Below are 22,470 nucleotides of genomic sequence, written 5' to 3'. Positions count from 1 at the left end.
GCTTCAATTATTTGCTTCAGGTAGCGCTCCATGTATTTTAGTTCTATGAGTTTGAGTATGTGTTACCTGAACAGAAAGTTCCGATGCAGGCTGGAACATTAGTGGATAATAGGAGGTAAGCATGGCTTTTGCCAAAAGAGTAGGGGGACCATAAAATCCCTCTCCCTCAATTGATGCAACCAAAGGCCAATCTTGTTTCGTCTGATTCACCTTTGAAAATAAAAAATAGTTAGCAATTGAGCTGCTCCAATCACAACTCACTGCGCGCGCACACATACATACACACTCAGGTGAAAACAAAGCTTCCTAGCAAAGGTAACGTTCCTTACCACAGGAATGTCTTGAGTGACATACTGATGTAGTGGCGTGTTAAATTCTAGCGTGGTCTCTTGCCCACTAGGGCTCACCGTACATTCGATCTGATATATGCGAACGTCATTCACCGACTTCATTGAAATCTGGCACGGATAGTGACCAGGTTTACTCGCCGTAAATCGTACAGAAAGCGGAATGCCATTCTCTAGAAGATAATGGATGATTAGGAAAAGTCCTTGTCTTTGATAATTGGTAAAATTAGCTTGGCAAGATCATAAACTTACCATCATCAGAGTCCATGGGTATTTTAAAGGTAGCAGGTACAGAGAAATACTTTGAGTTAGACTCAACCTTAAATGCGAGACAAGGTGTCGTGGTATTGTCGGTGTGTGATCCATATTGATCCATAACATTAGGGTAATAGTCAGGGGTTAGATCCAGTAATCTTAATGCTGACGTAATGCTCGTGATGTTTAGAGTTTTCGTGAGTTCACGGCGTTCGAATTCTTTCTTCGACATGTTTTTCTGGCCAATCGCAGCTGTAATAGAAATAAAAGACACATATGGTCTTGCAATAATTTTGCGTGATGCCCCAAAACACATGCGTGCGTTAATTCTTCTTTTGTCACGTGAATTAGGAGTTCAATCTCGTGTTTCAAAACTCTAGTCTCGTGAATTGTCAATTCACCTCAGATTTTAAAACTGCAGTCTCTTGAATTATCAATTCACCTCATATTTTAAAACTGCAGTCTCTTGAATTGTCAGTTCAATCTCGTTTTTCGAAACTGCAGTTTCGTGAATTTTAGCTAAGTCGCGTGAATTTTCATCTTAGTCTCGTGAATTTTAATCTCAGTCTCGGGACTTTTCATCTAAGTCTCATGAATTTTCATCTCAGTCGAGTGAATTTTCATCTCAGTCGCGTGAATTTTCATCTCAGTCACGTGAATTTTCATCTCAGTCTCGTGAATTTTCATCTCAGTCACGTGAATTTTCATCTCAGTCTCGTGTTTCAAAACTCCAGTCTCGTGAATTATCAGTTCAGATTGTCGTTTTGTATTCATTGAAGCAAGTTGGAAATCATCAATAATACATGATTCTTAGTTCCTTTCACAAAAAAATTAGAGAAAATGTTTTTCTATTGCGTCCCTAAAAAAATATCCATCAATCCTTACCTAAAGCACTCTCCTTCGCCATATTGGTTCGATAAATAAGTATCTCCTCAGTGAAGCTATCACCTGAATCACATTTCCAATACAACACACGTTCGTCACTTCCGTGAACGTCACGACTCTGATGAGCTACAAGGGAGCTGCTGACGCGTACACTGTGAGCCGACGGTACATAAGGTACGCGGCATGGAAGCGGTATACCAGTTTCGGTTTCAATAAGATATAAAAACTCGCCAATGTTCTCGTTCATAAATAGCACAGAGCACTGACGAAGACCCATTTGTAATGGTATAAAGTTTATATCAAGTCGTGATGTACCGTTGCTTTCGATGTGAAGATTTTCGTTTGAACACCAGAATGCTCGGGTTAACGTTTGATTCTTGGCTACTGAAATGATACGAAAATGGATTTCTTGAGAAATTGGAAATAGAATAAATGTAAAAAGATTGAAGGGAAAAAACTAGTGGCGTAGCCAGCAGCTTGTACAAAAGGTTTAGCGTTGCAGCTAGCAGGCAGATTTTAGACCTGCAGCTATCTTGCAAGTCGCCTCCCTGCATATTCTAGTAGCTGCCATGAAGTCAAAATCAAAATTTACAATCCAGCGAGTCCAGTAGCTGTCATGCAGTAGCTGTCATGCAAGTCTTAGTCCTGTAGCCTCCCTGCATATTTTAGTCCGATGGCTACCTCCAAGTCTTAGAATTTTGGCAAATAAAAAACATTTTAACGGAGACGGCTTGTAAATATATTTTGAAAAGTTTCACGTTGAAGGTTGTTACGCCGGTACCTAGGCAACCAATGACGTAGTTAGAAGGCCAAATTTGAGCGAAAAAGTTATGAGAAGTTTTAGTTCCTCAAATGTTTTACATGTCGTAGAGCTAAAGTTAACTTCTTCAAGATAATTCTGATTTCAATCAGTTTGTTCAGAATTCTAAACCAGGGGTCTCCAAACTTTACAACCATAGGGTCACATGAACTTTCATCTAGCATGTTGAGGGCTGACGAACCGTATACCGCTGGTCAAAGAGCGAATATTTTAATAAAACGAAGTACATAACACAAGCTTCATTAGTTAAGAAAATAGCTCCTTTCTTAGCTGAAAAACCCTTTACAGAACTTTTCCACAACTTAACCATCTTACTGCAGTGTAATATGGCATGTCAACAGATTCTGTCTCAGTAGGAAGTTGGGACAAAAATTGACGTAAGCCACTCTTGCAAGTTGGCTTGCGTCAAAACGTGAACTTTCTGCACAAAGTTTATTTTGTTTAATAATATTATTATTTTTTTCCTTAAGTGTCTCTGCGGGCCAGATTGAGACGCCCAACAGGCCACATCTGGCCCGCGGGCCGTAGTTTGGAGTCCCGTGTTCCAAAGCAGTCACGAAGAAACACAGAACTTACAAATTTGTGAATCATCCTTTTCTTCAATTGGACCAATGATCTGTTTCTTTGACGATTTGGTCTTCTTCGATTGTCTAATGGGAAAATTCATTTGTATAAAGAGAAAAACTGTTTACTGATTAGTCATGTACTAGACTCGTAAAAGTTATCACTATCAACAGATGATGTACGTTTTGATTAGGTAATAATACATATTTACAAATGTATAAATTATAATAATTATCATTTTCCCTACCCATGATCCGTTTTCGACTCCACTTTTTTCAAAGTTTTCGTTTTCACTTTTCTCTCTTTGCTTTTGCCCGTGTAAATTTCATTGCGTGCTTCCACTAAAACGACGCGGAAATTTCCTTCGCGTGCAAATGGATTTGAAACATGAAGAGTGATGTTGTTGACTTCATACAAAGGTGATTCGCATCTTATTGTCGCCTAAAAGTTAAATTAACAAATGCATTCCATATTTGCGGTAAAGAAAGATGTTTATTCATCACTACCTACACTGACACACGTTATCTTATTTCTTATATATTTTATGTAGTGTAAAGACTGTTCTCTTTCTCTGTTGTTCGTTCATCACCACCTACACTGACACACGTTATCTTATTTCTTATATATTTTATGTAGTGTAAAGACTGTTCTTGTTCTCTGTTGTTCATTCACCATTACTTAAACTAACACACGTTATCTAATTTTACATTTTATGTGGTGCAAAGACTGTTCTCCTTCTCTGTTGTTCATTTATCACTAACTACACTGATACATATTATCTTATTTCTTATATATTTTATGTAGTGTAAAGACTGTTCTTGTTTTCTGTTGTTCATTCATCACTACCTACATTGACACAAGATCTTGAGTCTTAAATTTTAACTAAGCGTTATTTCTCCTGTAACACATAAAAACGTACTTATCAAGAAATAACAGAAAACAAGATCACGTGCTCACTAACCCTTGGAGTAATATTATCCACAGAAGTGCTCAAGTCGAACACCAGGGTACTTCCACATGCCGAGCCAGCACGCTTACCGACCAGCAGCAATGTAGCGGAACATGATCGTAAAAAACGACTTTTGAACTCAAGTGGAAGTTGAATTTGAGCTTTCGGAGAAACCTGTATCATACAAAATAATTCTATGAGTTAAAATTCAAACTTGGAGAACTTCTGTTTTGTGTACTGAAGAAATTAAGCGTAATTGACTACAACATATCAACCTGTATTGAGCCTCCCATGGGTACTATGAAGTCAGCGGCATCTCTACCCAGCAAAACGGTATGATATAGAAGAGGCTTGCTTCTACTAGGGTTTTGAATTTGAACCTATAAAACATAAGTTTGAATATGCTGTTTTCAGTTTGAGTGTCTTAAATTGCATATTTGAACTATAAAACATCCATTTTAAATCATCAATATTAACACAAAGTAAAGGTTTCTGAAATAACCTTTTCAAATCAAATATCAAAGTCTCTCACAAAACATAAAGTCAAATTTCAACAAAATAAGATGTAAAATCTCTGACTCACACATCAAGTCATTTGCTGTAGCCTCAACAGAAACAGATCACAAGCTTTCTAAAGATCTTCATACTTACATGCTTAGTAATGGTGGAGTGAAGAGTGCCAGAAAATTCCACGGTGGCACGAGGTACATAGTGGGGTAGATGTTGATACAGATGAAGACAAAGTAGCAACATGGACACTGGATTTGCCTCTGTAATATCTGTGACCTAAATTGGCGGAAGTATTTGACAAAAAATAAGAAACAAATAGCGACCACTTTTTGAAGACCGACTTCAATTGATGGCGTTAAAATGATTTTCATTATCGTCATTAAAACAAACGTTGGCTTAAATAAACTAGAACAGCCAATTGAATGGCAGGATTTTATCTTTGGAAATTCATGACCAATGGTAGTGTCATAAAGGTATTTTAAATTATCTTTTTTAAACTATTTTGTCTAGCCCTGGATCCACTACTATACAGCTTACCACAACGTCGTAATCCAAGCAAATCGTCTTGAAAGCTTCGACGACCTGAATTGCGTTGTGGAGACATTGCTCAGCGGTCGTCGGATGAAGAAACATGTTGCGTAAATGAGAGTCGATCTGGGAGGAAAAGTAGAATGAAGGTTTTAATGATATGGGGAATGAAACTTAAACCTGACGTCAATAAACACTTTGAAAAACTTCATGAATGAAAATCAAACGATTTAAAAAGAAAGGAAAAGTTTTGATACGAAAACATTGGTTTCATTATGCTCAATGTCATCGACACGGCATCTTACTTTATCTTACTTTATTCCAAGATATTCTATGTCAAGATGAGAGGTCTTATTTATCTAAGATACTTAATTGCGACATGAGGAGAGGCCTTACTTTATATGTTGCAAATGTTACTTCAACTAAAGCACGCAATGTGCAATAATATGTACACAATGTGTTTACTAAACTGGACGATCTACATCTACAGAGTCCTGAGAAGCACTGTTGTTGTTGTTGTTGTTAACTGGACGATCTACATCTACAAACATCTAACGATACTCCCGGGTTCAGAGCAATTATTTTAATATGTACACAGTGTAAAGTTCTCACCAAAAATGGACAATGTGCAGCAAGAACGGCACCCAATACAAGACCGTCCATGAAGTCAAAATCAAAATTTACAATCCAGCGAGCGGAAGGTAGAGATTCTACAGAAGTTAGAAAAAATCTTGAATGAAAATTGACAAGATACACCAACATCTAGCTTAAGTTAACGAAAAATTTCCAGCAAAAAAATACAAAAATACTTCCTGTGAGTAATTTTGTCAAAAATCCAACAATTTAAGCCTTTGGTTTCGAATTAATGAACACACATATTTTCAGAGTTAGAAGAAGAAAAATCAATATGGTAAAACCAATCTTACTGTCATCGTTCCACGCTTTCTGTGTTTGTACTCGATAATGATGATTGAGCCAAGTAAGAATGATTCTTTCACCAACTCCATAAATGTTGCTAGCCAGGGGGTTCGGATTGAAGTATGGCGCACCAGAATCATCCGGGGGGTAGGATATTTTCCTGAACTGTCGTGGAGTAACTCGGCCCAAGACAAAAATCTGTTGCAATGAAAAACATTTGTCATGACGAAATCAATCACTGATCTCTATATTCTTCAGAACTGGAGTGTACCTTGATGATCTGAAAAAGAAGATCTGTCCAGGCACGACACGATAGCCGTTCATAACTCATTTTCAAAGCATATTCATCACGAGATTTATTGTCTATATCACGCGTCTTACAGTCTTCATCACGTGTCTTGCCATCTCCATCACGTGCTGTGTCACGTGCATTGCTGTTATCACGCAATTCATGATCCGCAATCTTTTTCCATTCAACGTAATCATTGTGACTCATTAAGTGCTCGGCCTTAACATGAGCCAGCAGTGCTCCTTGCGCCCTGGGTATAAAAACAATAAATGACTTTATGTAGCAAGAGTTTTCCAAGTATAAAAAATATATCATAAAATGTAGAAAAGGTGATAAAGGTGGTTGGATAAGTTTCCATATTCCAGGATTGCAAAATAGGGAGTCTAGAATTCCCATATTCCCGAGTAGGAGAGGAGAGTTTAGGATTTTAGTCAGGGAGGGGTGAGTAATATGGCATAACATATTCATTAATGAACAATCATTACTAACAAATCATTTCAAATCTGCGAGGAGTACACTCCTCCCTCCATATTCTCTCTGAATCCACCTCAGCAAAACTACAACAGTCGCAATAAAAGTATTATACCTACAAAAGTATAAAATCAATGGCGTAACATGTCCATAATTTGGTCGTGCAAATTCCCATGACGATCATGACATTCAATTCATTTCATAGAAAAGCAAACCGCGTATGGGTTCATAAATTTCATATTATAATGTACACAGATCACTGCAATGAAATAAAGTTCATGCACTACCACTCTCCCACGTTTATGATCTTCCCTTGTTGGAGCCCATATTAACTAACCATTCCACTTATCTCAAAACATATCCACCAATCAACTTTCTTACCTCAGAAACATATTCATCAACCATGCTTCTTACCTCAGAAACATATCAACCAACCATCCCTCTTACCTAACAAACATATCAACCAACCCTCCCTCTTACCTCACAAACATATCCACCAACCATCCCTCTTACATGTTTGTAAATGATGATCGTCCAGGTTAATAAAGTCCTGAGAAGGACTATTTTTGATGTTGTTGACTGACGTTTCGACAACCTTAGCGGTAGTCATCTTCAGAGTCAAATGAGGAGTAAACGTCAGGTTAGCCGTATTTATTGTCTGGTTCTTACGTCATTGTATTGTGTGTACAGGAAATGTGCAGAAAATGTCATTGTGGATTGGTGTGAAGTGAAATATTTTATTTTGTTGATATGTGATTTAGGTGTGACGTTTTAGTTGTAATGTGTCAATTATGTATTGTCATTGTGAATTAGTTTGAAGTGTAATGTTTTTAGTTGATCGTTTGTTTGTATTGTGAATAAGTCGTTTGTAAGGTGCCGGTAATTGCTGTGATCTGTTCAGGGGGGTTTGTTCCAAGTTGGTATACCAACTTTCTAATGTAAGCCGTTGTCTATAGTCAGTACTGTAAGTGATGCATTTTGCCGAGTCCCAGTCAATGTTGTGCTTTGTGATTCGGTGATGTTCGGCAATGTGATTAGTTTTGTCTTGTTTCTTAGTAGCTCGTTTGTGCTCAGTAAGTCTTATGTTTAAGTTCCTGCCAGTTTCCCCGATATAGGAGGCGTGGCAGCAGTTTATTTTGTAAACTGCACCTTGTCGTTCGTTGGGTTGTTCTTTGTCCTTTATGTTCGTTAGTACTTGTCGTAATGTTGTGATTGGTTTATGTGCGACACATGTTGTATGGTCAAGATACGCGAGATAGTCTCAGACGTACCCCTGATGTAAGGTATCGTTGCTGTTGTCACTGAGTTGTTGTTCGTTGGGTTCGTTGGTTTGTAAGTGTTGCGTTTGATAAAGTCAGAGTTATAGTTGTTTTGTCAAAAACACGTTTGAGATAGTTTTCGTTTTGTAGAGCGCCGGTGAATCACATATGATTTGTGCACGTCTTGTTAATGTTCATTGTGGTGGCTTTGTGATTTAGTAAGATGATTGGTCTAGTAGTCGGTCAGTATGTGTTGGCTTGCGATAAACTGTTGTTCCTAGTTTTTGATTGTCATGTTTTACCAAACAGTCGAGAAAAGGAAGAGTTCCGTTTTCTTCGACATCTTTGGTAAATTGTATGTGGCTGTTCTGTTTGTTGATGTGAGTATGGAAGTCATCAATCTCGTCTGCATGTAGTGCTGTGATTGTGTCATCTACGTAGCGAAACCAAAAAGGTAGTGCATGTTTGTAAGTCATGAGTGCCCGTTCCTCTATAGATTGCATTACAATTTCAGCAACTACAACAGAAACGGCGAGCCCATTGCTGTCCCATGTAATTGTTTGTAGTGTGTTCCTTTGTATTGGAAGTAAGTCGAGGTGAGGCAGAGCTCTAGTAACTCCATAATGTCTTCTGTCGGTAATGGCAGTACATCCGTGGTGTTTGTAATGAGGGTTTTTGTACAAGTAAGTGCCAGATTAAGTGGAATACTGGTGAACAGTGATTTCACATCAAAGACACTAGTATATAGTTGTCTGGTATTTGTATAGTGCACAGTTTTTTAATGAAAGTTTCAGTGGATTGTAGCTTGTGTTTTGATTTGTTTGTAAGTGGTTGCAGTATGTTAGTCAAGTACTTTGAAAGTTCGTAAGTAGGCGAACCACAGAATGATACAATTGGTCGCATGGGTATTTGTGGTTTGTGAAGTTTTGGTAGTCCGTATAGTCTGGGTGGTCGTGGTACTGAACATCTGAGTCGATAGTAAATACGTTCAGATATAATGTTAGATTTTCTCAGAGAAGATCTTGCTGTTAAGTTGCGTACTAGTGATGGTGTTGGGTCTCGTTTGAGTTGTTCGTACGTTTGTCTGTCGTTAACAAGTGCGTCCATTTTGTTAAAGTAATCATTCCTGTCCATGACCACAGTCACGCGTCCTTTGTCTGCTGGTAAAATGACGATGTTGTTGTCGTGTTTTAGTCGTTTGAGTGCTTGTTGTTCGTCTTTGTCAAGTTGTTGTCACGTATAGAGGACGATTGTAAAGTGGAGGCTATCCTGCTTCTGATCTCGTCTTTTGTTGTCTCTGACAAGTCTCTTTGATACGCTAGGACAGCCTCGACACTTGATACTATCGTCTCAGTCGGGATTTGTCTAGGTGTTATGGAATGTTTTAGTCCGTAAGATAGTAGTCGCGTTTCAGTTTCGTCTAATGGGCGGGAAGAAATATTCCTCACCCAGTTATCGTCATGTTTATGTCTTGCACGTGTTTTAGTTTGTTTTAAACGTTCAAGTTTTTGTTGTTGTTTGATTTGGTGTTGTGTCTCTGTCTTGTTTGCTCGTTTCTCTGCAATAGTTTGTATGGTAGAAAGTAAAGTATCACTTTACTTTCCCTCTTACCTCATCCCTCTTACCTCAAACATATCCACCAACCATCCCTCTTACCTCATAAACATATCCACCAACCATCCCTCTTACCTCACAAACATATACACCAACCATCCTTCTTACCTCAGAAACAAGAGAAGAGCTGAGTACATCCAATGAAGTTTCCGTACTCTATCACGACGATTGGACGGAAAGGAGAAATTTAGAGGTATCCCAGGTACATGTCGACCGCAGAGGTGCGAAACCAATTGAAATACTGTGCGGGTATCTTTAAGAGCCTCGCCATTCCGGCCACCTTGACCGCTGACTGAGAAATCTTCGATGGCTTCGAATGAATCCTGAAAATACTTCGGGATCTTTACGGGATATGGTCCCGAAGACCAAGCTTGCAGTGAGATCCATCTAAAGGAGAGAATTTTCGCTTCGGTCAAATCCAGGAATTGATTGACTGAAGAGTACGGAGGGTGCACACGTTTTAACCATAAAAATATATCAATGTACGCATACTTCATGCAATGATAAACGAAAGCATTAAAGATTTATGCTTGATGGGGCACACTTCCAGAAATCATACCTCAATCATGGCATGAGAGTGACGGATTTTAACTGAAAAAAATCTCATGGTACAGCAACACACACAAAGTAGTTACCAAAATCTATTCCAAAATAGAACACCCTCCCCTCCCTTACAAATCATTCTTGATCCATCTCTGGTCCATAGATACCACTCTGTTCGGCAACAAAAACAACAAAAAACACAAAAAAGCAGATTTACCTTTGAAGAGATTTGAGAACTTCTTTAAAAAAGCTTAATTCTTCAGGCGAGTTTCCATCAGTTAAATCTTGGTTTCTGAGCTCAGAAACAAGCCGGAGTTCCTCGTGACGAACGATCCCGTTATGTACATTAATACCCTCGACAGGACTCGAGGTGTCACTAGCGGAGCCTACAGGATTGCTGGAAGCTTCGTAGGATGATGACGTAACACAAAATGTCGTGCTTGTCCCGCTTGTCGAACCGTTTGTCAAAGGACGATTGGAAGTAATACAGGGTAGAAGGAACATTTCAGTATTGATGCTGGAGTTATCATCTCCATCATTGATCAATGCAGAATTATTTTCACAGACGATATGATAATCATTGCGATGTATGGTTAGGAAAGGATAGTTTGTGAGTAAACAATTGTCAGCTGTAGCAGTCACTGGAAGAAAAAACCTAGAAAGAAAAACTACATCTTAAAATATTCAACTTTTAACATCGAATAACTCATGATGACAACTTTACAATGGAGTATATTTTAAGCAGATCACTCCTGATGAAGACACTAGACTGGAGTATATAAGGACTCAAGTTTCAAAATCAGGTCACTCCTGATGAAGACACTAGACTGGAGTATATAAGAACTCAAGTTTCAACATCAGATAACTCTTGATGAAGACATTAGACTGGAGTATATAAAGACTCAAGTTTCAAAATCAGATCACTCCTGATGAAGACACTAGACTGGAGTATATAAGAACTCAAGTTTCAACATCAGATAACTCTTGATGAAGACATTAGACTGGAGTATATGAAGACTCAAGTTTCAAAATCAGATCACTCCTGATGAAGACACTAGACTGGAGTATATAAGAACTCAAGTTTCAACATCAGATAACTCTTGATGAAGACATTAGACTGGAGTATATGAAGACTCAAGTTTCAAAATCAGATCACTCCTGATGAAGACACTAGACTGGAGTATATAAGGACTCAAGTTTCAAAATCATATCACTCCTGATGAAGACAGTAGACTGGAGTATATAAGAACTCAAGTTTTAACATCATATCACTCCTGATGAAGGTACTAGACAGAAGTATATAAGAACTCAAGTTTCAACATTCAGATAACTCCTGATGAAGACACTAGACTTGAGTATATAAGAACTCAAGTTTCAAAATCAGATCACTCCTGATGAAGACATTAGACTGGAGTATATAAGGACTCAAGTTTCAACATCAGATCACTCCTGATGAAGACATTAGACTGGAGTATATAAAGACTCAAGTTTCAACATCAGATCACTTCTGATGAAGACATTAGACTGGAGTATAAAGACTCAAGTTTCAACATCAGATCACTTCTGATGAAGACATTAGACTGGAGTATATAAGGACTCAAGTTTCAAAATCAGATCACTCCTGATGAAGACATTAGACTGGAGTATATAAAGACTCAAGTTTCAACATCAGATCACTCCTGATGAAGACATTAGACTGGAGTATATAAAGACTCAAGTTTCAACATCAGATCACTTCTGATGAAGACATTAGACTGGAGTATATAAGGACTCAAGTTTCAAAATCAGATCACTCCTGATGAAGACATTAGACTGGAGTATATAAAGACTCAAGTTTCAAAATCAGATCACTCCTGATGAAGACACTAGACTGAAGACAAAAAACTTTTCATTACCTTGCTCCATTAACGGCAAAAACAATCTCTGTGGCAAATGATACAGGTTTCGGTGATTTAAATGTCAGTTTACATGGAATTCGACACGTATGTGCTGTAGGACCTTCACGAAAACATGGCGATATTGTCGTACCCTTTGGGAATGTAGATGACAACAGACACATGTAGCTACCGTCATTCAATTCAACCTCAGGTAACTCAACATGGATTTCAGACGATCTGAATGTTTTAAAATTATAATGTACATCCTGTCAGTCGTTGCTACTTGGAGAAACAATGATTTTTACCCATAGTTAATCATCATAGTCAATATTTTATAATAAAAGTCCATAGTTCATCTCTATAGTCTATGGTTCATCATTATAATCCATAGTTCATCTCTATAATTCATAGTTCATCTCTATAATTCATAGTTCATCCCTATAGTCGATAGTTCATCTCTAAAGTCCATAGTTCATCCCTATAGTCCATAGTTCATCCCTATAGTCCATAGTTCCTCCCTATAGTCCATAGTTTATCCCTATAGTCCATAGTTCATTCCTATAGTCCATAGTTCATCCCTATAGTCGTTAGTTCATCTCTAAAGTCCATAGTTCCTCCCTATAGTCCATAGTTTATCCCTATAGTCCATAGTTTATCCCTATAGTCCATAGTGCATTCCTATAGTCCATAGTTCATCCCTATAGTCGTTAGTTCATCTCTAAAGTCCATAGTTCATCCCTATAGTCCATAGTTTATCCCTATAGTCCATAGTTCATCCCTATAGTCCATAGTTTATCCCTATAGTCCATAGTTCATCCCTATAGCCCATAGTGCATCCCTAAAGTCCATAGTTCATCCCTATAGTCCATAGTGCATCCCTAAAGTCCATAGTTTATTGCTATAGTCCATAGTTCATCCTATAGTCTATAGTTCATCCCTATAGTCTATAGTTCATCCCTATAGTCCATAGTTTATCCCTATAGTTCATAGTTCATCCCTATAATCCATAGCTCATACCTAAAGTCCATATTTCTTCCCTATAGTCCATAGTTCATCCCTATAGTCTATAGTCCATCCTTATAGTCAATAGTTCATTCCTACAGTTGATAGTTCATCCCTATAGTCCATAGTTCATCCCTATAGTCCATATTTACTCCTTAAAGTCTATAGTTCATAACTATAACATGAAGTACTTACGTTCTGAATCCTCGGGCAATAATATCGAACTCAAGAGAAGTTTCAATGAGAAGTGGAACGACTTTGAAGTCCAACACACATGGATCAAACTTTACGTCGGGAGAAGGTAGCTCACCCTCTAACTCCAGAATACGATATGGGTTATAGCGGTCATCGTTAAGTATCAAAGGCACTGAAGCTCGATATAAACCTGGAGATTCTAAATACAAACAGTAGCATATCCTGCTTAGATAAATTTACATTTCAAAACACTTTACAAACAGTTTAATTGGTTACATTAGACTCTTTGGAAATTCTTAACCAATAGCACTGTAATGAAGATGCTACTGATTATTCAGCCCACCCCTAGACTCGCTACTGTACTAAAAAATAGTCTTAGATTGTAATTAAATGAGATACTTTATGTAAGTGTAATATATAGTTATTACTTCATGTATTCAAAGTTTTATTCATTTACGTAGCATCCTGCTACATTCTATAGCAAGTTGCAAAACCAATGCATGAAGTTGTAAATTCAATACGAGTTTTCGACCAAACGATTACTCCGTTAAACTAGAAGCGGAGGCCTGAGTTCCCTTCCAAATGCCTGCCTGCCTGGAATTAAATACTGCATCACCTACTTGGGGAAAACATAATACAAAGCTGGCAAGTTTCACCAATCTGTAGGTTCCCATCAACATCTTGTAAACTTGGTGACAACTTTCTCGAGCTAGGGTAACGTGAACCAGATCTTCGCACGAACTTAAAGACACCATCATGGAATAAAGTTGCACATTTGGATAGATCCATGGACCACTGGAACGGTTTGTTGCCGTTATTAACCAACACACAACTCTATCAACATGAGATTATTTAAAGTAAATGGTTTGAACCCGGGAGTCGTTAAATGTTTGTAGATGTAGATCGTCCAGGTTAGTAGAGTCCTGAGAAGGACGGTTGATGTTGATGTTGACTGACGTTTCGACAACCTTAGCAGTAACAATCTTCAGAGCCAAATGACTACCGCTAAGGTTGTCGAAATGTCAGTCAACATCAACATCAACAGTCCTTCTCAGGTCTCTACTAACCTGGACGATCTAACATCTACAAACATGTAAGAGATTGTTTACACAGTCACAAGAATATGATTTTGTGTATTTAAAGGAGCAGCGCACTTGAAATTGGAGCACGCGTACTACATTCCAAAATTTAAAAACTTGAAAATTTTTAATTTTGAAATACAACATGAAGACGTACGCCAAACGGTTTATCAAAAGGTAGCTTTCCAGTCAAAGGTGAAAATATGAAATGGGAGGGGAGATGAGACTTAAAGTCCATCCCTACTTTTCAAAACAGATTAGCGACCATGCTTCATGTGATGATTTTTGTTCAATGTGCAAACAAACGTTTTAAAACTTTTCTGTAAGGAAACAGAAAATTTTTTTGGTTCAATCGTGTATCTGGCACATTCTTAAATTACACATTATTTTGAATAGAAGATTATCATCAATAGTTGTACAGCATTATTATGTAATTATTGGATGAAGTTGGGCGTGATATCCAGAATTATCTAAACAAAGGTTTGCATTATCAGTTGAAGCCGTAGGTTGAAGAAAATAACGCAAACCAAGGCTTTGATGATTCTGGATATCACAATAAAACTGACTTCAAGAATCATTCACATCTTTATTGTCCTTACTATACCTCACTTTTGAACATTTTCTGGTGAATATTTATTAATAATTATATAAAATGACACAAACTTAAACACACCTGAATCCTTCCAGCATCCGACTGAACCTCCAAATCAAAGTAGCCTGCGGGCAGGCTGAACTTGAGTTGCCGGTGAGAAATTAGTAGGGGCGGTCTCAAAGCTATTGCCTGGACACGAAGACGTGGCGTTGCTTTAGTGGGGAAAGTGGGTGAAGGTGCTTCCAAGTGAGGTATGTTCCAGTTATTACTCGATGGTGCGGGGGAAGGAGGAACTGTTGAAGGTGGAGGACTGGGTGCTAGTGTATCGTTGATGGTTACAGGAAGAATATAATTATACGACGCGACCTTGAGAGAAATTGGAACCGGTCAAAAATATGACGAAATAAACTTTCCTTTTAAAATTTTGTCCTCCTACACATTCAAAACATCACTAAATTGTTGACGTGACAACGAAAGAATACATACACACACAAAAAAGATCGAGTCAACAGGAAAAAGTATTGGTAATTACACGAAAAATAATTGGGACCGACACGTAAAAGGATCGGGATCGACACAAAAGGGATCGACACAAAAAGGATTGGGATTGACAAGGAAAAGGATTGGGATTGACACGTAAAAGGATTTGGATTGACAAGGAAAAGGATTGGGATTTACGCGACAAAGGATTTGAATAAAAATTCCAAAGGAAATCTATTGTTACTTTTCGATGTAAACTATGGACATCAATAAGGAAAATAAAGAGCATTTGCAACCTAGTTTGCCCCTTAAAACTCAGACAGTTAAAATACAACATTAATCATACCTCTGATGGATGGAAAATTAAAACGCAGTCAATAACTTCCGAAGCATTAAGATATGTCGTATATAAACCATCTTTACTTGAGTAGCTTTCCTCTGACGAAAAAGAATTTTATAATCATTAAAAAAATGATATGCACAACATAGACACGTGAAGAAACACCAGTCCAGTTAGAAATTAGAAGTCAGTATGCGCAACACAAACACATGAACAGACATTAGTCCAGTTACACATTAGAAGTCAGCATGCACAGCATAAACACGTGAACAATCATTAGTCCAGCAAAATTAGATAAAGAAATGGCAACTAACATGAAGCGGAAAGGAAAGTGGTCTTATATAAAAAAAATTTCTACCTTTGTAATCGTTGAATAGCATCGAAAAATCGCCATAACGAGACAAATCAAAGACAACTTTGACTTTGGAATGAGCCTATTGAAATAGAGAAATAGACTAATTAGCGGCGTAGCCAGATTTGCCTTACCTAAACTATTTATGCTTTCACCGAACTGACTTCAAAACAGAAAGACGGAAAGTCAACTTGAAGTTACAATAAACGATCATCCGCAGTGACCACTGACCGTGTTGGTAAAAAGAGCATTTATCAATTCCCTGCCCCCTACCAACCTTGATTTAATAAAAAGTTTACATTAATTAACACTACATTTAGCAATATGCAATGCTGCGTTAGGTGAAGACATCCCCCTTTATTAGACTATAATTACTATAATTTACGGAGGTGAGCCTTTGCATAACATACCTTGTTGGATAATTTGAACGGAAGTTTAGCTTTAGCATCACAATACACTCCATTGAATTGCAGAATACCCTAGAAATAAATAAAACGTCCATATAATCCGTCTTTGCTGAGGTTATCACAAAGTTTTCTACATTTATTAACTTCAGTCACTATTCTCGTCCCAGTCCACTAAAACTCAGGCTTACGTATGAAAATGGTAAGAATGAAAAAGCAAGTGAATTAGAACACACGAGTGAATGGACTGGGTCGAGCATGATGGTTGACGTGAGTTTATTATAAAGTAAATGGTTTGAACCCGAGAGTATCGTTACATATTTGTAGATGTAGATCGTCCATGTTGGTATAGTCCTGACTGACGTTTCGACAACCTTAGCGGTAGTCATCTTCAGAGTCAAATGAGGAGTAAACGTCAGGTTAGCCGTATTTGTTATCTGGTTCTTACGTCATTGTATTGTGTGTACAGAAAAAGTGTGGTTGTCAATTGTGTATTGTCATTGTGGATTAGTGTGAAGTGTATTGTTTTTAGTTTATCGTTTGTTTGTATTGCGAATAAGTCGTTGTGTTTATAGTGAGTTTATTATGTTAACTCTAGCTGGGATATGTTTTAATACTTTAGTAATAGACGGCAAACTTCAAGAACACCGCCCCCCCCCCCCTCAATAAGCATTTCATTGACTTACGCCATCAACATGAGCATCAACACAAGGTTGTTCAACATTTCCCCCAAGACGAAGAGAGATTGTTTTCCATCCCAAGATATTCACTTCGATCACAGAGTCGAATTTTTGCACCAAATCTGGAGTGAATGCAACCTAGGAAGTAAAAAAGTTGATTCTTCTTTCGTCAAAGCCAACAAAAATCATTGATAATAACATCATTTGATGCCGGTAACAAATTATGTTATTATCAATCATAATAAAATGAGAAAGAAACCAGAACTGTGTTTTAAAATATCATCATAGTCTACAGTTGATCTGGTAGTTCAGTTGGTAGAAAATTGAAGACAATGATTATCTTGTTATTATACCTGAGTACATCACAAAAACGTGATGTTATGATCTATGATATTAATTTATGAAAGAAACTAGAACTATATTTTGAAATATCATCAGAGTCCACAGTCAGTCTTGTAATTCAGTTGGTAGAAAATTGAAGACAATGATTATCTTGTTACTATACCTGAGTACATCACAAAAACGTGATGTTAATATCTATGATATCAAGATATGAAAGAAACTAGAACTATATTTTGAAACAACATCATAGTCCACAGTTGGACTTGTACTTTAATTGATAGAACATTGAAGAAAACGATTATCTTGTTTATATACCCGAATACATCTAAATATAGCAGGATTGGTAAAACAAAAACGAAAGGTTATAAAACTGGATTTTATTTTTACCTCAATTTCAGCAGTACCACCAACGGGCACCACACCTTGTTCGGGTGATACAATCATACCGGCCAGCGGTTGGGTATTATGGACCTACGAAAGATAAGCAATAAGAAATATTAGACACTCATATATTTAAGACAAAATAAACAAAAACATTGATGAGCATTAAAAGAAATCACTCACAGGCTATTTAAAAAGTCCAAAAGAAAAACGATTTAATAAAATCACGAATAAATACAAATTTAGGATTAAGAAAGGATGACGAATTTGGCAAGGATTAAAGATCAAGCAAGGATGAAAGACTAAGCAAGGATTGAGGATTAAACAAGAACTACAGATAAAGCAAGGATTAAGGATTAATGACATATCAAACGAGGATATTTAGTATTTCAAGTCACAATATCGTGCGTAGAACAAAATTTTAATTAAGTGTGAGATTATGTCACCTTAAAATAAGCATGATGATTGCCTGTGTTTTTCAAATGGCATTTTCTAACGGTTGTTAAATGAAGAGGAACAAAGCCGAACACAAATCGTCGCTCGACAAAGCAGCACTGCGTCGGACCAAACTGTAGATAAACAAAAGAATACTCACAAAACGTCACGTAAAATACGTATGTGTGAAAAATTGGACTCGCAAAGCACACTAGGATTGTTTTAGGGGAAGAGCGAATAAAGTGAAAATGTAATGATAAAGTAATTTGCCTTTTCGTTTAAATTAACTAGGAATGTTACAATGCAGCCTGCAAACTTTGACTGAAAAATTCAAACAGATCTCCAGAAATGTTTGACGAAGCAATAAAACGCCAATTATTACAAAAAAACTAGCAACAAGGATTACCAGACCCCACCCCCCCCACCCCGCGAAAAAAGTTTACCATTAATATCTGACGTATGACTCATAAGAATTTTTCTCACTTGTCGCAATAGTGAAAAGTTTTGAAGTTTCCAACCTGTCACTACCCGCCAAAAAATCCTTATGTGCAACCACAGTGTGCTTATAGTGCAGTGGGCATGCGCAGATATTTGTACCTGAGCTTCACAAGCAAGTCTTGAATTCTTCCCGCCTTCAACATGGAAATTATATTGGACGGTTCTTGTTGAGCCATAAGATGGATGAAACACGACTTCACAGTCAAGTGATGACGACGCATTAACTGTACCTAAAACATTGAAAATACATTTCTTTGTATTTTCAAAACTCAGGAGCTGTTCACATGAGCCTGGGTAACAGGGATTCAGCGAGATGTGAAACGATTTTGAGTTATCGAAAGGAGTAAAAACTTCAAGCGAAAAACTTACAACCTTTTTGTAAGCGTCATAAGTCATTTTAGTTGTAACTTTCAAATCAAGCTAAATTATTTGTTTTCATTTTAAAGGTTTTATGATTTTGCAAAGTCAGAGCATAGAGAAATTGCTTAAATGAGTTTTTTGTTGTGAAGTATTAAATATTTTCCATTTGTCGAAATGATTTGACAATTCGCTGAATGGCGGCTGCCCGGGCTTATGTGAACAACCACATAGAAAAATGTATAAGAACACTTAAAGCAGTGTGTATGAAAAAAGTGAATCGATCTTTAACATGCTATTGTGTATTTGATATTGTGTTTTACGATTGTATTTTCATATAGCAATAATGAAGACCTCTTTAATTTTTTAATAAAGTGTTTTTATTTCATTTCGACCAGAAATGATCGAGTACTCATCAAATAAAATTCGAAAATCGAAATTGCATTTTTACACAGTTGATTAACAGCTATTTCAAACAAAGGCAAATAAAACTTGTATCATAAGCAGGAGAATCTTCAATAATTGTATTCGATTCCCAACAGTAGAAAAACGCAACTTCGACTTGCATTTTTTTGAAGAGTATATTAAGAATACAATTCTGCTTGTTATGAAACAATAAACATATCAATAGTTAGTATATAAAAGTTAAAGAGCTCGTCTTTCTTGACATGTAAAAATATAACTGTAATTCACTGCATATTGAAATAAATATGCCCCTACGTAGCTGGCACAAAAAACATTGTAAAGACTGCAAATATGGGCACGTTGCATGAAAGACAAATCACTTTAGCTACACCTTGCAGAAATTTTTTCGATTGCTTGTAGAGCAAAAACCTATGTTTAAAAGCACTGTTTAACTTATGTAAATTCACACCTCTTGAAGGACATATTGAAAATGAAGAACTATCTTTGCAATCGACAATTTTCCAAGCAAAATCTGCATCAGCATTTCGTCTGTTATCAATCCTCACAACACCTCGAAAACCTAAACATAAATTACACAATTCCAATTTCATATAAAAAAAGCTTTTTCAATTCGTTGCAAGGCACGGATTTCTCATGAAAAGTATTTTCCAATTGCAACGAAAAACAAATAATAATTTCATAACTTACCAGACTCGGTGGCCATAGATGAATTTGGTTTCAATGTGAGTTTATCGGAGGATAACTGCAAAGCGACAGGTACAACTGAAGCTTTTGTGATGACATAAAAATTTTGATTGTCGTTGATCGTGTATTGGATATTCCTTTTAAGAAATCGTAAAAAGATGATACAAATAAGTTCGATAATGTTGTTTTACTTAGATGATTTTGTCATATAGTATAGTTTATGTTGGCGATACATACTTAGGTACAAAGTCTTAAAAAGAGTTGATATTTTACTTTCAATCATATCTTAATATCATAGATAATAACGTCACGTTGTTGTGATGTACTCAGGTATAGTAAAAAGATAATCATTGTCTTCAATGTTCTACCAACTGAACTACAAGATTGACTGTAGACTATGATGATATTTCAAAACACAGTTCTAGTTTCTTTCATATCTTAATATCATAGATAATAACATCACGTCGTTGTGATGTACTCAGGTATAATAACAAGATAATCATTGTCTACAATGTTCTACCAATTGAACTACAAGGTTGACTGGAGACTATGATGATATTTCAAAACACAGTTCTAGTTTCTTTCATATCTTAATATCATAGATAATAACATCACGTCGTTGTGATGTACTTAGGTATAGTAACAAGATAATCATTGTCTTCAATGTTCTACCAACTAAGCTACAAGACCAACTGTGGACTATGATGACATTTCAAAACACAGATCTTAACTTTACCTTTCAAATGACCCTTTAGCAATGGACTCAAAAACGAGATTAATCCTGGCAGAGGAATGAGGTGGGATCACTTGGGATAATGGCGACGACTGACGCAGTTCGCGGCAATCAATCTAATAAGGTCACGATTATTACTGGAAATTAGTTAATTGAACAATAAGAGAAATATGGAAGGCATTCGGTTATAAAGGTTTTCAGAGGATTGCATTGAGTAATAAAGGTTATTTGCGGATAGTAAAACAGCGATGAGCAGCTACCATTTGGGTTAGGAAAGTCTACCAATATACTAAAACAACGGTGAACTGGCGTTTAGCAAAATAAATCACAACATCCAAGTTTCCCTGGAAACTATGCACTACAATCTGCCATTAATTTCTCGTAATTTTAACATACATGAACGACAGCATGAATATGTTGATTTAGGTTATTTCCAATCGTTAAATATTTCGTCTTCATGGATCGCTGACAAACTTCACCAAAATCTATGAGAGCAGAGTCTAGAAAAAGTAATCATTCAAGAATTGTTATAAAGTAAATTATTTGAACCCGGGAGTTTCGTAACATGTTTGTAGATGTAGATCGTCCAGGTAGGTAGAGTCCTGAGAAGGATTTTTGGTGTTGATGTTGACTGACGCCCCGACAACCTTAGCGGTAGTCATCTTCAGTGTCAACCAGTGATAGTCACAAGTCTTTACAAACTTCGACGATCAACGTCTACAAACATGCAATGATTGATATCACCCAAAGTACGTCACATGACAAATTTACCAATGTCGATCTTCTTAATATCCTCGGGAGAAAGCGTCTTTTTGCAGTCCAGTTTTTCAACATCGGTCAGTGGGATGGCGTTAAGACCGTCGACTAACTAAAATGTCATTAATACCTGATCACAAAACAGCAAGATCACCTTCTTACAAAGAACTTACTAACGTAAGTATAACATTCAAAGATCACCTCCTGACTAAGAACTTACTAACGTAATTATAACATTCAAAGATCACCTTCTTACAAAGAACTTACTAACGTAATTATAACATTCAAAGATCACCTCCTGACTGAGAACTTACTAACGTAATTATAACATTCAAAGATCACCTCCTGACTGAGAACTTACTAACGTAATTATAACATTCAAAGATCACCTTCTTACAAAGAACTTTCTAACGTAATTATAACATTCCAAGATCACCTCCTGACTGAGAACTTACTAACGTAATTATAACATTCAAAGATCACCTTCTTACAAAGAACTTACTAACGTAATTATAACATTCAAAGATCACCTCCTGACTGAGAACTTACTAACGTACTTATAATATTCAAAGATCACCTCCTGACTAAGAACTTCCTAACGTAATTATAACATTCAAAGATCAGCTCCTGACTAAGAACTTCCTAACGTAATTATAACATTCAAAGATTACCTTCAGAGGACTTGCTAATGTTTTAGTGGTAAGCATTGCATCTAGGCTTGAACATCTATTCTCCTCGTCTAAAAGCAATCAAAAACATCGAAAGTTGCTGGAAAAAAGTGACTTTGTCTATACGTTTTGAGATCTACGTACGTGAGACTGTCAAATCTTTCGTCAAATAGCAGAACAATATGATAAAATTTAACAGTTTATGTTTTGTTGATGATAACGGAAGAATATTTTTTA

General features: G+C 36.8%; 1 protein-coding gene across 1 annotated transcript in view; it reads right to left on the bottom strand.

Moving 5' to 3' along the window:
• Positions 1-22,470, bottom strand: part of LOC124442312 (cilia- and flagella-associated protein 47-like) — a 35,366-nt gene that overhangs the window by 10,025 nt on the left and 2,871 nt on the right. Inside the window, exons 5-36 of the mRNA XM_046992808.1 lie at positions 22,237-22,304; positions 21,581-21,677; positions 21,206-21,309; positions 20,813-20,925; positions 20,080-20,213; positions 19,841-19,951; positions 18,709-18,839; positions 18,123-18,245; positions 17,683-17,766; positions 16,960-17,091; positions 16,280-16,348; positions 15,876-15,951; positions 15,524-15,615; positions 14,779-15,063; positions 13,647-13,860; positions 13,027-13,225; positions 11,848-12,066; positions 10,170-10,607; positions 9,518-9,796; positions 6,048-6,315; positions 5,785-5,974; positions 5,471-5,568; positions 4,868-4,984; positions 4,472-4,606; positions 4,096-4,200; positions 3,833-3,994; positions 3,119-3,312; positions 2,884-2,957; positions 1,488-1,871; positions 600-854; positions 330-520; positions 67-210 (exon numbers count right to left, since the gene is read on the bottom strand). Of these exons, the coding sequence (XP_046848764.1) occupies positions 67-210; positions 330-520; positions 600-854; positions 1,488-1,871; positions 2,884-2,957; positions 3,119-3,312; positions 3,833-3,994; positions 4,096-4,200; positions 4,472-4,606; positions 4,868-4,984; positions 5,471-5,568; positions 5,785-5,974; positions 6,048-6,315; positions 9,518-9,796; positions 10,170-10,607; positions 11,848-12,066; positions 13,027-13,225; positions 13,647-13,860; positions 14,779-15,063; positions 15,524-15,615; positions 15,876-15,951; positions 16,280-16,348; positions 16,960-17,091; positions 17,683-17,766; positions 18,123-18,245; positions 18,709-18,839; positions 19,841-19,951; positions 20,080-20,213; positions 20,813-20,925; positions 21,206-21,309; positions 21,581-21,677; positions 22,237-22,304 (5,285 nt within the window). The remainder of the gene's footprint in view (positions 1-66; positions 211-329; positions 521-599; positions 855-1,487; positions 1,872-2,883; positions 2,958-3,118; positions 3,313-3,832; positions 3,995-4,095; positions 4,201-4,471; positions 4,607-4,867; positions 4,985-5,470; positions 5,569-5,784; positions 5,975-6,047; positions 6,316-9,517; positions 9,797-10,169; positions 10,608-11,847; positions 12,067-13,026; positions 13,226-13,646; positions 13,861-14,778; positions 15,064-15,523; positions 15,616-15,875; positions 15,952-16,279; positions 16,349-16,959; positions 17,092-17,682; positions 17,767-18,122; positions 18,246-18,708; positions 18,840-19,840; positions 19,952-20,079; positions 20,214-20,812; positions 20,926-21,205; positions 21,310-21,580; positions 21,678-22,236; positions 22,305-22,470) is intronic.

This window comes from Xenia sp. Carnegie-2017, unplaced genomic scaffold (genome assembly GCF_021976095.1).
Source record: "Xenia sp. Carnegie-2017 unplaced genomic scaffold, XeniaSp_v1 HiC_scaffold_20, whole genome shotgun sequence".
Lineage (NCBI taxonomy): Eukaryota > Metazoa > Cnidaria > Anthozoa > Malacalcyonacea > Xeniidae > Xenia > Xenia sp. Carnegie-2017.
The sequence above is the reverse complement of the archived record's forward strand: the minus strand, read 5'-3'. Positions and strand labels throughout refer to the sequence as shown.